General features: G+C 46.0%; 1 protein-coding gene across 2 annotated transcripts in view; it reads right to left on the reverse strand.

Annotated features, from left to right (window-relative positions):
• Positions 1–18,308, reverse strand: part of gabbr2 (gamma-aminobutyric acid (GABA) B receptor, 2) — a 113,688-nt gene that overhangs the window by 15,079 nt on the left and 80,301 nt on the right. For both annotated transcript variants that reach the window (XM_029167111.3, XM_029167110.3), the window contains 2 exons: positions 17,914–18,021; positions 14,940–15,062 (listed from right to left, as the gene is read on the reverse strand). In XM_029167111.3, the coding sequence (XP_029022944.1) occupies positions 14,940–15,062; positions 17,914–18,021 (231 nt within the window). The remainder of the gene's footprint in view (positions 1–14,939; positions 15,063–17,913; positions 18,022–18,308) is intronic.

Raw genomic sequence — 18,308 nt, forward strand, 5'->3', positions numbered from 1 at the left:
ATTATGCAGGTTATTTATTGTTTCATTGAATAAATAACTAATCAATAATTAATATTTATCGCAGTGAATAGAATAATAAATCGTGGTGGAGTCAGGGATAGATGGAAACCCCCAGAACCGAGGATGAGCCATCAGATATACAGGGATGCTCTCACACAGCACTTCGCCCTCAGGGACGTCTGTGTCGTCTCCATCTTTCTCACCCGCTCTCCCTCTCCTGTTTTAACACTTCTCCCCCTTTCTGTTGCTTAAAGGGCCGCTCGGCGTGGCCGGGTCGCCGACCAGCAGACGCAGTGGCTGATGACGAGGAAGCGCCACAACAGCAGTAGTTACTGCAGCTGCTGTAGTAACACGTACTGCACACATTTAGAACCGCTAACACTGCACACACGTCATTTCACGGCGACTGTCTTACATCTGATTCCGTTCCAGCTCCTGACTGAAGGCCTGAGGAGGACATTTATTGATAACCTTTTCCCTATTATTATTTCATCATTCCACTTGCTACACTCCTCTACCACCCATTCTTATTCCTTTTGCCTTCCTTCTCCTTAAGGCAATGGTTTTCCATTTGGTTTAATATCAGAGCGGCCTTCGGTGCCGTGGCTTTATATTGTGGAGCTGTCCTAGTAATTATGGACCACAGTGCGCTGAAATAAAAGCCCAGCGTCATTATATCAACAGCAGGCCTTTTTCATCTCACCTGCTTCACTACATCATTCTTTGGCAAACTACAAACATGCGCCAAAAGCTGACTTTACTGCCAGGAAACCATTTACATTGCTCTACATTCACCTTCTCCTCCTGTCTGTTGGTTCTGTGCGACACAAACCCATCCCTAATATATCACTCGACGTCCTTCCTCAGGAAAATTACCGGGAATCTTTCGCCATGTCAAACATTAATTGAACAGGCAGGGTTGATGTATTTAAATACACAAGAGAGTAGAATTTGTTCACTCATTTGCTTGCAGTTGTTTGCCACTAATACCTAATAACATCGAATGCAACAGTGACTCAACACAATAAGGACGCAGACCATAAATCACATATTTCCACATCTTTACTGCACATTAAATAAATTGGCCTGAAAAAAGCCCCATTAGGTATCATCCTGTTTGGGAAACCACCCAGCATAACACCATTATTCTCTGGAAACTGTTTCTTCATCGTTTGAATACACGCAATGCACATGGACAGTAAGGATTCGTATTTCCAGTAGAGGGAAACCACACTGTCCTCTTTTGAGGAATGTGCCTCTCTGTGTCTCTTTCTCCCCCTCTGTCCATGCAAACTGAGAGCAGTAATTGAGTCCTCCGAGGCCCCAGGATGCCACGAGCCTTGTGTTGTGGCTGCTTAATTGGCTGTGTTATTCACAAGCGAACCGCTACGTACGCTACTGCGTTCATGGCAGCGGCCTCTGAGTGCTGCGCGCCGTTTCCGAGGTGGATGGAAATGTTTTATATTGACTGCCACTTGCATCTAAGCGTCTCCTACGGTAACTGAGCCGGATGCGTTCAGCTCCCACTCTCGCAGTTTCGAGGTAAACCGCGTACTTTCTCCTCCAGCTAATAAAAGCAGACGGCGTACACGCCCTCCATCAGCTGGCCTCGCAGGACCCGGGGCTTTGGAGAGCTACGCCGCGCAACATAAATACTCAACGCGTATTTTTAGGAATGAAGTAATATCATCTGGACACCAGGGAGGTGGCCAGCCTCGTGTAGTCACTTGCTTTGATAAAAGTCTCTCAGCAGGAAAAAGGACATTAAACCTAATTGCATTTTTCCACCTCACTGGCAGTTTTTAATATTTTTTATGGATGTGCCACATTTCAAAGTCTCAAATTAGAATAAACTGCAATTATCATAAGATAACATATTTTTTACAGGATAACCATCTATCTTATTGAACCCTGTCTATTTTGACACAGTGATTGAGTCTCTTCCTTCATCTCCCATTTCTCTGTGTTCCTCCTAAAACCTTTCCACCTCGTGGTCCCTCATTAAATCTGTTTTTCAACAACCCTAATTTCTGCTCTGCATTAAACTGCCGTGCCCCTTCCTCCTTCCCAATTCTATCTCCTCTCCGTCTTTCTGTTCAGTTCCAATACATTTACTGTGGAGCTCCAGCCTCTTGCTCAACCCCAGGGAGAGGCCTAATGGTGCAGAAATGCAGCAGTGCTCTGCAGGAGCTCCGTGGATGCTGAGAGCAGGAAGGAAGCGCGCACACATGCACAGCTGCAGAGGCGCAATAGTGAATGCGGAGCACTCCCACGGGGCCGCATGCGCACGTTAGGGGCGCGTAGCGACAGGAATGTGGCCAATGTGCCACACTGAGGGCCAGGAAGGGAGAGTTCTATGAGAGCAGCATCGATAGCGGCCCGCAGGGGCTGACACAATGACTTCAACGCATTTGCTTTATGGTTTAGGTGACAGCTCTGCCAACACCTCGCAGGCTCTGCATGCATGCACACAACCACAGAACATGGGTGAGTCAGATCCTCTCAGGGGCATCTCTCCACCTAGCTAAAACCTGGCTGTGACAAACCCAACACCTTATGGCCGTCTCTAACCCTGACCCACCGGTGAGACCGGCCCAAATGCAAGCTGGTAAGAGCTTCACACCTTTGTATTGTTTGTGCATTACCTGGTTAAATATGTGTACGCGTAAGGAAGAGATAGAGTTTAAACATCAATGTGTGCACAGTACAGGCTGATCCGCCATCTGCTTCATCAGCAGTAGGCAGGAAATCCATGAGAGCTAAAAGTCAATTACTTCAACTGTCATTGGCTTGTCACTGCCTGGCTCCCCGAAGGCAGCAAGCAGTCGCCCCCAAGACTGACGCCGGGCCACCGATCACAGGAAAGAAGGAGCCCTGGACATGAAGTACTCACACACGGTATACCGGATGCAAGTATACACTTATGGTTATGACCTGGCGAAGGTGAGTGTGGCTCACACAAGCCCAGCGACTCTAAGGTGGATAAGTGGTTCGCACTGTATGATGGATGCATGTTTTCATATGACAATAGTCATATTCATATCAGCATGTCAAATGTGAACTGGGTGTTTCACACAGATGTGCTGCTGGTGACAACCCTGGGAAAAGCAGTGACACAAATTGTATATCACATAAAAAACGAATCCGAGGCAGCGGAGGTCGCACGCGTATCTTCTGCTGAAGTGCACCTGGAAATTAAACTGTCAAACAAGTTCCTCGGTTTCCTTTTCAAGTTGTTTTTCTAGGCGGAGACTGTCGGCGGTGAGGAGCGCTCCTCTCTCCCGTTGTTAGAAATGACGCCCAGTGACGACCACTGAAGCATACACATGCACAAGCGCCACACGGATTCCATTTCGTCCCATTTTAACTCATTTCCTCAACAAATCTACAGGTCAGACAACAGGCGCATCGGGTCATTTTTACAGCTGGCGTCCTTCCTAAAAGTGCATAGTCACTTTTTACATGTTTACATTTTGTTTAGAACCTTCAAGTCACTGAAAGTCTCTTTATTACAGCCATGTACTAATTAAATAATGGGATCAATTAAATGAGTAAACTGGAGTTTAAGTCAAATTGTCGGACTGTCATTGTCTTTTTTCAATTCTAGACATGTGCTGTGACCATGCTCCAATCAAGAACGCGAGAGGAAAGCATGTATCCAGTGACAGAATGATTCCTATCCACAGAATATAGCATCCACTGATCGAACAGGAGATAAATGATTAGAGAGAGTAAACCCCACCGCGCAGAGTAATAGCCTCCCTCTGATGTCCCGGCCACATGGAGCTGGCAGTGTGACAGAAAGATTATTATTATTGTCAGATGGTCAGATGGTGGTTGTTTTCTGGGCTCAGCTGCTTGAGTTTGGCCATCGGGATCATCAGCAGGTGCTGCCACATCCTCCCTGGGCGCAGAGCAACCATTGGAGGGCACTGCAGGGTTACCTTCCCCAGCAGAGGGCTAGTGACTAGAATAATGCTGAAAAGGCAGGACTGGGGTGTTTTTTTGGCTTACGGGCCGGCGCCAGATTTAGACCATATCAGAGCCTATTTGCATGAAGTTGATGACAAAATGAAGGCAGAAGGAAAGAAATGAAGAACAAACAACGCTTGGACAAGAATGATAAGGAAGTAAAAAAAGCAGAAGAGTAAGCAAGAAGAAAGGGGGGAGAAGAGATGAGTGTACACAAGCTGTGGACTTTGCTGTTTGAGCACATGTCCTTGAATTAATTTAGTCCAAAATGTAAGAATAGAAAGCCTTCTCTGATTGAGTCGAATTAATTAAAAACCATAGCCTTGTTAATTACGCTCGTTTCTCAGGCAGATGAGCCCGTGTTGTCTGTCCCTCTCTGTGACGCTCACCTCAGCTCCTCTGGCATCGTCCCATTTTATTTCTGGCTCCTCCGCCTCTAGGACTTTTATACATCAGGGATATAAATCCACATTCCACCAGATAAACATCATCAGTCCTACTTTGCCTGCTTTCATGGGACCCACTTGTACTACAGTGTCATTCCCGTTGACTATTCGTATACATTAGTAATGATTTTTATTACGTTACTACGAGCTTCATGCTGTAATAAGCATAATGTACAGAACTCCAGGGTCCAGTTGGGACAGCACTGTGGCAAAACGCTACCACTCCATCGCTGCCACTTCTCATTTTTTTCCTTTCATAAATGTAATGAAGAACAGCATACATCTCCTTCCCTCTTTCCCTCCCGCCCGCTCTCATCTCCTGTCTCTCCACTTCTCTGCCATCCTATCGATCTCCAACAATCCAATCAGGCTCTTGCTACGTGAATCTCATTCTGAGGACATGGCAGCACACTTAATCTGAGCACAAATCAATAGCTCTGTGTTTTGCGAAGGAATGCAAATCGTATATATATTTACAAACTATATTAAACTGTGTACTGCTGTACTGTACATGTAGGACATAATATAAAGACCCATTTCTTTTCTGTATCACATAATAAATCAAGTATAAAATATCTGGAATGATAAAAATACAGTAGATAAGGTAACAGAGGAGAAGGTGCTGGCAACATGACACCTCACTGCAAATACAGGAGCCCTTCAAACAAAGGCGCTGCAGTTATGGCCATTTGGAAGCTGCAGGTCAATTCTTGTGCGACTGTTCAAGCCCACGGTCAACATCATAAGCCCCTCACTCCCAACGCAGGGAGAGCGAGTCTGCGTCCCTACGTCTGTGTTTCACACCTCCATTGTTCTCGATCAAGCATCACTAGCCTCCTCTTGTTCCATCTGTCAGCAACTATTTAGGTCCTCTGCTGCCGTCTGTGCAGTCGTACAGATGTACACGTGTGATGTCACAGGCGGAAAACGGGCCTATCGAGGGACTGACACACATAAGTGCACAGGTGAGTAAAAAAAAAAAAAAAAAGACACACGTGTGCGCGCGCGCACACACACACACACACACACACACACACACACACACACACACACACACACACACACACACGGTGCTATTCAGCGAAGAGCAGACAGGCAGCTGATGTTGCACAGTGTGTCAGTCAGGTTAATTACTGTACAGCTGGCTGTCAAAGATGCTGTGTGGGTGTGTGTCGTGGGGGTAGGGGGCGGTATGTTTGAAAGATAAAGACATCTTGTGTAAAAGCCAGGCGTTTGCAGGAGCAGGCGATAAGCCCGCACGTGCGGTACTGCAAACACAGCCACCAGGAGCAGTGCCCTGTCGCCCCATCCTGGCCCAAACGCACCGCTCTCTCCTCGCCTTTCCTCTCCCCCTGTCTCGTCTAATTCCCCGCTCATCCACAGCGACGCCTCTCACCGTTCGCATCTCGCTCAGAGTGCCAGCTCATAATGTGCAATGCACCACAGAGAAGCAATCAGGTGATTTAACACAGGAATAAACAAGCGGCTCGCACGTGACAGGTAATTCATCATCAGCATTACTGACTGGAAGTTTCACTTCTGGGCACGCGGGGAGAAGCCGTCGGCATGTCTGCTGTTGGCTTGGCTCCATGTTATAGCACAAATACAGCAGTAATGGCTGGGATGCTGTTGCATAATTAGTGCCAAATGCATGTGACCTTTCTGTGAAGCCACTGCTCTATTAAATGTTAAATGCATGAGCCTTCAGTAGAAACAGAATGGGATGTCATGCAGCCCAGTGAGAGGCAGCAGCCAAGCTAAATGCATAGGCTACAGTTCAAGAGGCACCATATGGTTTACTCACCCTTCCCCCACCCCCCCACCGCCATCTCTCCCATGATGTACTTTCTGAGGGTATTGATTGAGGACATTCATAATCTCCCTGTGCTCTTTGTGTTTTCCGGAGGTTTGCGGATGACAGAGGTGGCTGCTGACACCGGGGGACAGGAAGGGAGGGGCCGAGCCGAATCCCAAGGACAGCCTGTTACACTCACTGGAGTGTAACGAGGATCGCAAATATAGGGCATTTATTGGTACATTAGAAAATGACAACAACGCAATATAGTAATGCAGAGTACGGTACAGTAGCAACGACAGGAAGCAATTAACAGATATGAAATATTTCTGTCGGTTTAACTGGACGCCTGTAAAAAATAACACTGTCGACTGCATCCTCGCGTGGCTGCTATCCACTTAGAGTATTCACATCACATTGCCACTTAATTAGCAATATTAATATTCTCTGGAAGCACAAGAGCTTGGCCCAAAATAAACAGAAGTAAACACAAAAATCTCACTCTAGAGATGAATTCAGCAGTGACAGGGTGGGAGAGGAAACAGAGGGTTTAAAACACAGGTGCCACCCACTGTCTATACAGTGCATCACTCACAGAGGCCAGAACGCAGCTGTCACATCTCATTACTGTCGACATGGACGAGGGAATGGCGGATTATTTACTACGTGCACTCAGTCGGCAGTTTCTTTGGTACACGTTGCTGAAGTGCCGCCGTCTAATGAAATGTCCCCGCAATAAATCCTCAACTCACGAAGGTGATAATTGGTTTTGGAAAGATCCTGAGCGAACTCCGCGCTCCATTTGGAGGCTTTAGCTCATGCTGCCGTTGAACTCGACTGCCCCGTGAAGACAGCTGTTGCTGTTAGAGGGACTATTACAGATTAGAGAACCTTGTCTTTAGCCTGATGATGCTAATGCACCTGACAAAGAACAGCTGCCACGCAAAGAAAACGTTATTCAACTTTCTGACAAGGTGAGAGCGCCGCCACTACGAGTGACTGCTTGAATTAAAATGAACAGCCTCTGCTGTTTTATGTGCAACGCTCGCATTATCAGCACACTCAGCTCCTCGCATGCATTACACCAAACAGGCCCAAGCTTTGCCTCGCGGAGCTCCAGCGAGTCAGGGGCGCAAGCGAGGCGGGCGTCGTGCCAGCTTGTTGCAGCAGCGCTGGGTTTAATTATCTGACCTTCCCTTCGACTGTCTAACAGGCTCCCTGCCGATGGCAAGTGCTAATCAATGTCACCCTGGGCAGTGTGATGATAAGCAGCCATGACACCCCTGCGTCTCCCTTTCACTCTGCCTCTCATCACGTATCTTTAGCTTTACCTCCCCTAACGTCTCCATCCCGTCGTCATAACCTGTATCCTGACAGGCCTCTCCCATTTTGGCTCCTTCGCTCCTCTTGTAGCAGTTTTGCCACCTTTCAGCAGCTTCTTCTTTCACACTTGTTTCTTCTTCCCGTCCTCACATTTCTTCTTTTCTTCCCATCTTCCCTCATCTCTGGCGGTCTCCTATACCTGATTCCTTGGGCCTGTGTGATAGTATAACTGTACATATATAATACCTGTATGATATCAGGTCCTGCCTTTTCTATAATAAGACCCCACCCCTCACACTGTGTCTGTCACAATGCTTGTGCTTGAGACAAGAACCCTTATGCAGTCTGAGTAGTTAGAGCGTATGTGCAACAGCTTGTGGGTCACATGAAAAAAATAAAGTACATAATCACCAGTATGTGTTCTAGTAACAGTGTTCATTTCATACAGCTGCTAATTTATTAATAGAGCCATCACATTGGTTTGTAGTTTACAGCATATTCTAGTTTCACACAGGATAAATCTGGGAACATTCATCAAAAAGAGGCAACGTTCAAAACAAAGATCATGGACGTGAATTGATGACAGGTGTGATATCACCACTCGTGGCGTCTTGGGGATAATGTGCTAAGTGGGAGTCAAACACATTTTCTAAAATTGAAACCCAGAACAAGCAGATGCACAAGCACACACACACACACACACACACACACACACCTTTCATCTCTGTGTTGCTTCTTCTACTGTAGTTTAGTGTACAAGTTTGTGCCAAGTCAGTCTGCACTCGGGAGAGTCCAGGTTTCACGCTGACTGGAAAAAAGGGAGGCTCCACCTCCTTCAGTCCCTGGCAACTAGGATTTCAGCTTGGCTTGGGTTGCAAGCCAGCAGAGGTCACAAACTGCCCTTGGCACAGCTTTAGCTACTATTGGTTGTTATCCAGGCTCATGCCAGATAAAGACTACAGACAAACCATGGTAAGTGAAGCCGGTCATTATAAGTTGGAAGAGGAATGAAGAAACACTGCTTGTTCTGTGTTTCAATTTCAGAAAAGTTGTAGTGTAACAATAAGTCCAGAAGCCAACATACATGTTGAGTATTTCAGGGAAACACAGCCTGAGGACCTGACCACTACAGTCAAATAAATATAAAAGCTGACTGGAATACTAAAATAAAGAGCACGCCTAACACGCTCCAGAAGGGTCTGTCTTCTTATGAGACAGAACCTGTTTTTAACATGAAGGACCAAACAGCTGCGCAGCAACATCATGAGCTGTATCACATGCAACATGTGCACAATTTACTTTCACTATTTTAGTGAAGACATATTGGCTGTGTGCGTGTGTGTGTGTGTGTGTGTGTGTGTGTGTGTGTGTGTGTGTGTGTGTGTGTGTGTGTGTGTGTGTGTGTGTGTGTGTGTGTGTGTGTGTGTGTGTGTGTGTGTGTGGTTGATCAGAAGAGGGAGGAACTTTGATGGATGGTTCTAGTCACTGACAGGAGGATGTCACAGGTATGAAAATGAAATGAAGAGAGAGACAGAGATGGAAGAAAGAAGGTGTCTGAATGGAATGAAGGGGAGAAACAGAAAAAATGTGAGACTGAGAGAATTATATTGATACAAATAAAGAGAAGCAGGATAACGTATCTAAAATGTTTTATCTATAATGTCCAAGACATACACACAATCATTTAGGTACTGGAATACTAACTGGATATATAATTTTACTGTATGATCAGTTGCTTTTTATTATTTATACTCAGACACAACATTAAAGTATTCTGCATTAGTTTTCTCACATATACACACACCACTACAGATAATGCCTTAATTCTAACTGCAGGAATTTTTCAGACCACTTTCATTTGGAAGCTTTCTAATTGGTCAATTGCATACCCCTCATGCTCAATCATCTGTTGCCTAGCAACTGTAGTCTGGGTAAGCAAGAAGAGAAGAGTAAAATTGAGAGGAGAGCAAAAGAGAGTTGTGGGTGAAGGTGGAGGTCGGAGGTAATTCAGTGTGTTTGTGCTTACCTTGTTAAGAGAGAAAGCAAGACATACACATGGGTGAAAAGTAGAAGGTGGGGGGTGGAAAAATCACAGAGGGAGAAAAAGTAAGAGGTAAATATTGCCACCCAATTCCACTTTTGACAGATTCACTTGAACAAGCTCAGCCATGCACGTCCACATGTCCAATTTACCAGCCGGAGTGTCAACAAACACTAGGACTGCGCCTCAGTACTTTGCTGCATGATTCTCTGATAACGCTGTCGGCTTACACGTAGCGCGCGCTGTCCTCCCGCACAAGGCAAATACCAGTGTATTGCCAACGCATGACAAAACACACTGGGCAAATATTTTCCACAGAAATGATGAAACCCTGGGTAAATTGAAACCTCTGCTGACCTGCCTGCTACCTTTCAGTCCCAAAGTAGATGGAGTCAGAGGTCAGAACAAAAAAGTTTTCAACGGCTGCATTTACTGATTTATTACTAACTCTAGATGTCACAGGAGGGAAAGTTTAAACCCCCCACACAATAGAAACACTGGCCAGACTGCCTGAACTGTCTGTGTTGGTGTCTGTAATATTTATCTCTCAGTGGCTTTTCAATGAGTTCTATGAACATCAGTGATGCTACTGATGAGCATTTTGTGAATACTGGCAGATCCTTATAATGAATACAGTATATACTGTACACTATATTGTCCCTTTGCAAAATTACTTTTGTTATCTCATTTATTTTAGCCTCATGTGGTTGTTTTCTTCTGCAGCACTTTCCCTCCACGAACAAAACAGCATTCGGCTGGCATTTCCATCAGTTCATATTGCAGCAGTCTTCATGTGGGCTGACACTTTTGTCCTGTCCAGTTGAAGTCGAGTCGTGACTTTGTGTGCTGGCTGGGACTATAAACAGAAGCAAGCATCCCAGAGGTAAAACCTGTGACACACTTACTTAGAGGACCTTGGAGGACTGCAATAAACCCGGCTAACATCAGAGGGAAGCTGCTGCTCTGTGCCCAGTGCAGATGTATGACCCAGCTCCTCCATACGGTAAGTAAGCTGACATGGAGTACTGCATTTGATGAGGCTGTTTTACAGGGTGCTAGGACTGTAGCTTCCTAAAAAGGGCCTCATGTCTTACTAAAACCTGAAATGAGCTAATAATGCTACACACGCACTTACAATGCTTTACCATAGCCTTAACAATGCATAAGCATCATTTTGACATAGGCAGCTTGTCTGACACTCACACAGCCATACAAATCACCTGGAATGTGTGAGGTCTATGCACCCTTCTCTTTTGTTCTCGCCCTCCCTTGCTGCTTCTTCCCTCCAGAGGTGGTCGATGAGAAAAGGCCTAGGTGGGTGGTGGTTATCCCTTAATGACCTAGTTTACTTTGAAAAGGCATTGATCTTAGGCGGTGATTTGCTCAACGGTAACAAAGACGCCTCAAAGCCTATCTTAACACCATCTTAACACTGTCACTGCTGCATGGATAATGCTGCAGATGATGCGGCGGCTGGGTTTTACAGAATAAACACTTAACGATCCTCAGTTCTTGTCACTGGGAATATGGCCACTCCATGCAGCGGTCCTGTAAACAGCAAAGCAGGCTGGTGGTGAACAGGAGCACTGTGTCCTTCAAATGCCATTCACAGTTGCCAGTTGACTGGGATTGAGAGGAGAACCTCAGTAAGAGGATCAAAAATGTGCAACAACACATCTACTCAAAGTCAAACATTAGGTATTCAGATCTTCTCTTCTTCTCATCTCACTAAGTGAGGTGCTACTAGTGATGTGGTGTTAAACAGCTCTGCAACAGCCACATTATATTCCAGTCCTAATTGTGAATCACAGTGAGAAACCCTAATGCATCTTTATTAGGGCTCCGGTGTTTGCATGTACCTGGCGGTGAGATTGTACCCTCGGCCTCCGCTATAATGAGGGTTCACGTTCAGTGGAATCGTCATCATCTCACCATGATTAAATGTTAATAGCAACTCATGTCTTGTTTTGTTAGTGCAGAATTATAATAATGGAGCTGGGGTAAAGTGCTGGGGCTAAACCCCCCCCCACCTCTGAGTATCGCTCTCTCATCGCCTTATTGCAGTGGGAGCAGCAGGAGGAAAACTGTGATTTGTAAAACTTCTGCACAAAAGAAAGTGGCACTTATTAGTTGAAGTAATTGTATTTCTAAATGTTTGTCATCCCTGCATGTGTCGTCATCCTGAAGTCGGTGTCCTATTTTTGTCGCGTGAATCAACAGTGTCGCTCTCTGCATTACGGATGTCAGAAACCATGGTCGTTTCCATGGTGATGCCACACTGCAATATTCCTTTGCAACCTGCCCACCTGCCTGGTGATGACTGCAGCCGCTTCCAAGCTGGGAAATATGACAGGGGAGGGAGGGGACTGAATAGGAGACAAGAGGAGAGACCAGAGTGGGGGGGGGGGGGGGGGGGGGGGGGGGTGCAGCAGGAACCACCAGAATGCTAATCATCCTCTCTCGACAGTTTGTCCTTCATTATGCAGCAGACAATGCCCAGGACTGCAAGGCGGGACATTAAAAGCACACGATACCATAGAAAAACAAATCCACGCTCGAGTGAGCACATAACTTCCACACGTACATAGTCACTATAGGCTGAAGGTCATGCTGTTTGCATGAACACTGCAACAAACCTAGAATAGACACATGCTGCGAGATGTGTCGTAGTCTAATTGCAACCATCACTCCTTCCTCGTCCACGGCTGTTAACAAACGTTCAATTATTAACAGGCCACAAAATGGATCTAATTGCCCCCCGCATCATGATCCGTGTTCCTGGGATGTTCCTGGAGCAGACGGAGTTTCTCCGGCTCTCAGTAAGCTCTCGGGAGGAAAAAGCACTGATATGCATAATATTCTTGTGCTGTTCGGATTTAGGGGTCAGCCCACTGCAAAGAATCTGAAAGAGGCGGGAGCTTGAACTACCATCTCCGTTGAACTGCTTTTAATCTTATCAATATTTTTATTGAATTAAGCACAGACGGTTGTCTTTTATGCACGTCGCACAGTGAAGGGCAGATCACAGGCCACGCTAGGTTTAAAAGGGGGCTGGGACGATTTCAAGGTCACAAGTCGTTTCTGGTGGAGGCAATCTGCATACTTTAATTAAAATTTGCAGCCTTGAATAGCTGCCATAAAATGAGTCTCAAGGGTCATTCTCTTCAAAGACTCCCTACATGATCCCTGGCCCTTCCTTACTTTTATTTTAGAGGGTATTGAACCAGTCATGTTTTATGAAGTATTCCACGAGGATCTACTGCCTCCTCACACTTGTACTGTCTCACTAATAAAGGATGCAAAGTGGGATCTAATGGAATCTGATGCTGGATTCAAAGCAATGACTTTCTTCTTCATGTATGATTCCACTGTGCAAGTCTCCGTTGTGCAGCACGAGCCAAAACATTTCACCTACAGTACAGTCTCTACTATACAGTACTGTAGCTAGTTACGCACTTAAACTGTTAAAAGGCACTTGTGCTGTATGTGTGATCAGGCAGAACAGAGACACAGGTTGCAGGAGAACCCACTTTACTACTACTACCGTATATTCTGCTCCCGCCCCCAAACACACACTGTACTTACATGGTATGTGTATCTCACTCTGTGAAGACTTGCCCACAGGAGCATGATGTGGGAACTTGCAGGGAACTGGGTAACTAATGGTCCTTCTGCTGGCGCCAATTATTGTTAGTCAGTCAGCGCTAGTCTCACCGGCTCAGGAGCCCTATGGAGAATATCCACCGGGGTCCCATTTCTCCCGTCCCTCACTAAGTGGGTGTCCAGACTAAAAATAGCAGTACTGTACATGTGGGCCGTGTTGGTGGGACAGAGAAGAGAGAAAAAAACAGCATAACTACTTCAGAAAAAACTGAGACCGTGTACTTTACAAACCGTGTGTCTGTGTCTCGAAGAAATGCATAAGGAGGCTGTGTTATTTGAAACAGTTACTCTGTATCGTAGTGCAATCATCACTGTGTACTGTGTTCTCAGTGGCCCTAGGCCTCCGCTTTTCCTGGGTGTCTGAGCTGCCTTCTGGTTTCTGGTCCCACTAGATGGGCCCAGAGGCCTGGGACTCAGAGGACCTCCTGGCTCCCACTTCACCCAGATGTGCCACGGGGGTGCAGCGCTGCTGGTGCTGGAAATGTGGCAGCATGTGGAGCCTGGCATGCAGATTCACAACCCCGGGGGGGACAGACTTCTGCACTGAGTGCTTAATAGATTCACAGCACTCACCTGACCGGAGGCAAGAGGACCCCAATGCACACACTGGCAAATAGATAAACACACTGTATTTGATCACGATGGAAATAATATATGTCTAAAGTTGTACAAATGTGCTAAGAAAACTATGGAAATGGAGCAGATGGATGCCTCACAGAGTGTTTCCTCCTATTGCAATCTTTCTATTAAGGATCGCTTTAACTCAAAAAGAAGCTGACTTCCCCCCGGTCCTCTCATCCTTACTGTATGTATCACATCACAGGACCTTTATTTAATTCAAGACACAAAAAGTCAAAACTGACTGGGCCCCTTCCAGCCCCCGCAGGACCTTGGCAGCAAGCAAACAGCATGCATTCAATAAGATCAAAAGAAGTCTCCAGAAAGACGCGCCATTGCGCCCTGCCTTTCACGCCACTGACTTTCTGACGACCTCTGTTGAGGAACGGTCAATAAGGATCCAACCGATGCTGTCAACGTCTGAGGACTCTGGGCTCTTGGGAGGCATTTAGCAGCATTGTGGCACACAGACCTAAAATACAACTCGATAAGGAAAATCTACACTTAGCAGTATCTGTGATCCACTGTCTTCAAAGACAGATGATTTAGAGTCAACAGAAGTTGACTGAATGCCTCAGTAGTTTGCAACCAGCCGTCCCTTAATACCACGGAGCTGTGAGCTAATGCGTCATAGCATCAAGTCAAAATCAAACTCCAATGCCAAGACTCCAGTATGCTTATTTTAGCTAACTGGGCACAAACCTAAACAAATCCTGCTCCAATCTAAAAACAGGGAGTGTTCTCTGATCAGCCACTACAAAGCTAAGTCCATTTCAGCGCCACACCACGTCTCCAGTAAGGACGAAGCGATGCCAAGTGCCTCTTTTCCAGTGGGCTTTGCCAAAGTGTCACATCCAAGCTGGCAAACGTCCGGCCACGGGATGAGCACAGAAGGCAGCAATGGCTCACATCCTGACCCAAAAATAACAAGCACAACAAAGATCCTCGCACTACAGCCCAGGGCAGATTATGCCTCAACTCTAACCATACAAGCATTTTAGCAGGAATCTGTGTCACTGGGTTTCTCCCAGATGAGGGGCAAATCAACGGCAATCGAGGGCAAAACAAGCGCCGCGCTGACCTCCAAGCTGTATTCCTCCACGGTTCTCTTCAGCGGGTCCACGATCTGCCAGCAAATCAGGATGCATAGGTCGATTAGCAGCATCCCACCAACGATAATCAGCAACTTCTGGTCCTTGATGATCTGGAGGGGGAAGAGAAGATGAGACGCTTGCGTTAGCCAAATGTCCCACACCTGCTAATGGTGTGTTTGCAGAGCCATTTCAAACAACACTTCTTAGTGGCCACTGTAATTATGTGGAACAAATGGTTCTCATCCCATCTCAGGACTGAGAACCCTGCTGGTTTCTTAGTAACCATCTAATCAGGGACTAATTGCAATGTATTTAGCTACAATTAACCACCTACTAGGATAGAAACCCATCCAGATTGTGAGTCCAGAATATTAAAACCAAGACACTCTTTTCCCCGTCGTACAGGGCATTTAGCAGATTGGAGCCGCTGCTGGACATTCGGTTTTGTCAACATAATGCAAACGAGCTAATTTGTTACCCTGTGGCCACAGAAAGCAGAAAAGATCCGTCCAACAGTCCAAGCTGTCAATCGCCTCAACTCCTCTTTATACTATGAACTTTGGAGGGATGAAAGCCATGACCTGCTTGTGATCTTTATTTATAATAGCAGTTGACTGTCTGGAACTGCAGATCAAAGGAAAGGTCATGGACCACGGGCTGGGCTGTATGGAGAGTATCACACAGTCCAGATGCGGAGCAGAAGTCTCGCACAGGCCTCCGTCCACCGGTGGGTTCAGCGTGAGATGCATGGGGGGGATTGTTTTTTGATCTGCTGCCGTTTGATGGTGCTGGGCACTGAACAAACGCTGGCAAGGTGAGGCCCATTTTATGTAGGAACACTGTGATGGTTCACCAGCCAGAGGCAGCGCAGGTCAAATGACTGTTTCAAAGCCAAAACTAGAATATATGACACTGCGATGGACAACAATAAAAGCCTGGTCAATGATGCTAATACTTTATTAGTCTAACAAGTAAATGGCTGTATCCAAGACCTGCAAGATGTGTGATATTTTAGGGGAAATTACAAAATAGCTCTGCACCACCATCTGCTCGACTGTGATGTTCCTTTGCCAAGTGAGTCTGTTAGACAAACTATGTAATGACTCTAAATTACCTGAAGTGTTATCAACTATTTTCATTCCCCCACTACTTTTGGCAAAGAGACACATTAGTTGGGCTTTAGTGTTTTTGTTTCCACTGATGAACTGGATTAATTGGACTGAATTAATAAAATATTTCTTATTTCAAATTACTCAGAAAACTATAGAAACTAAATTATATATAAGAAACACATAAGTAAATATAAAAAAACAGCTCACCCAGGCTGTTACAGCCAGTTACTATTACTAATCTATTAGGAGCCAACAAGCAGAGTGAAGCTTTGGGAAGCTACTTTCAGTCAACTTCGCCTCGTATTGTCTTTGTGTGTAATGGGCTAATAGGTATTTCTTCAGCTGTGGCCATTAATCTGTGTGCTTATCCAGTAATACTACTGTATTACTACATGTCACAAAGGAATACTAGTAAATTAGTAATGTGGGCAGACTGTAGCCTCTGCGGGGGCCTGAAGGTGTATGCTTATCTGTGTTTGTGTTTATTTAGAGAAAGCCCATTGATTGACAGACACCCCCCTCCCCCCGCCGACTCTGGCACTGAGCTCTTTAAGTGGTGAAGGACTGCTGGCTGCAGCCCACCGAGTGGAATCCTTATCGAACACTCCCCTGATTTACAATCTCTGCTTTCCCAGTGCACGGGAAAATGAATGGCGAGCGGGCTGAAGGGAAGAGGGAGGGATAGACTTCCAGGCCTAGTGTTTGAGGAAAATATGGCCAACACTTGTGCTTGTTACTCCCCTGATGGCGGTTGGCAGAGATTTCAGGGAAGCAACAGCAACTATCACTCTACTGAAGCCAAAGCACCTGCACTCAATCAGTGTGGAGGAAGCGTGGTGTGTGTTTGTGTGTGTGTGTGTGTGTGTGTGTGTGTTGTCCTCATAAAGACTCATACCTTGAACATACAAGTATAAGGCCAGTGAGGTAACATGTTTTGTTCTATATTAGGAATGAAAAAAGGCCGTAGTGAGCAGAGATAACTGGCTGTAAGGCCCCAGAGCTCACGGAGGGGACGACTGGACCCTTTTGCTTCAATGATTACTTGGAACACAATTAAATAAAACACCAAGAAAGGCCAGTCCCAGTGTCATCTGTAAAAGCATGCTGGTGGTGACCTCAACTCATTCCCGGTTCTTTTATTTCTAATAGACTACCTTTGTCTTCATCCATGTTCTGACCTGCTTTTGCAACTTTCCTCTTTCTCCTTACGCAGCGTCCTAGCTGCTTTCCCGCCACATTGTTTCTCTCGTCCCTTCCTCTGCCCCGCTTCGCCTTCCTCCTTCTGTCGCTCCCCTCTGGAGCTACTTCCCTCCAACCTCTCAGACTCTTTGATCAGATCAGCCTCTCTTTCTTCTCTCTCTTCCTACCCTCTCCCTCTGTCTCTGGCAGGCCACCCACACTTCCTCCAAAATGCAAGAGGGTGAGAGAGTGAAGGAGACAAAGAGAGGGGGGGGGCAAGATCTATAAATACAAAAAGGCTCAGCGCAGTGAACTCAGCACCACTTTATATAACTAGGCCAGGGAAGCAGATGGTGTCAGATGTTTAAAAAGCCATTTGTATTTCTGAATTTCTTTTTTTTTTACAAAAAAAGATTCTAAAAGCAGGTGCTGGGGGCTGCCAGTCTTTCAGATTGTATGTTCAAAAACCCAAGAATGAGCGCGGGCACCCACAGCAGTGTTAGGCTGTGAGAAGGCATGGATAAGACTACTGAGACCACATTTTCATGAACCAGTAGTTATATAGTGTAGGAGCGGCACATGATGCAATGAGTAAAGGTTCTGAGCCACCATTAGGCATGACTGACACCATAGCTGCTTATATTACACCAGTGGGAAAATTTTTCCATACCTTCTTCTTCATTTTCACATTTTTGAAGATGGCGTGCACCCTCCAGGTCTTGGCAAACATCGCCCCGAAAGCTGTTGTGTATCCAACAATTAGAATCCACGTCCGGACCTATCAGAACAAAAAGACCACACGGAAAGCAAGTGGCGTCTTAAAGCGGTGATCAAGGATTAAAACGGCATCTGGTCTGACAGGTATTTGCATTTCTCCTCGCAAAGTTTTCACAAAAAAGCATTGTGAAGCGTTCTAAAAATAAGAAGCTGTCAGATTTAGCTTTTTGTGTCGAGCTCGGGGAGAATGTCCTGAACCATGGAAGCTGTCACACTCCTGAGAACATTTCATCTTAATGAGAGACAAAATGCAGGCCTTTTGCCGCTTTGGCACAGAGAACACGGCTG

Source organism: Betta splendens, chromosome 11 (genome assembly GCF_900634795.4).
Source record: "Betta splendens chromosome 11, fBetSpl5.4, whole genome shotgun sequence".
Lineage (NCBI taxonomy): Eukaryota > Metazoa > Chordata > Actinopteri > Anabantiformes > Osphronemidae > Betta > Betta splendens.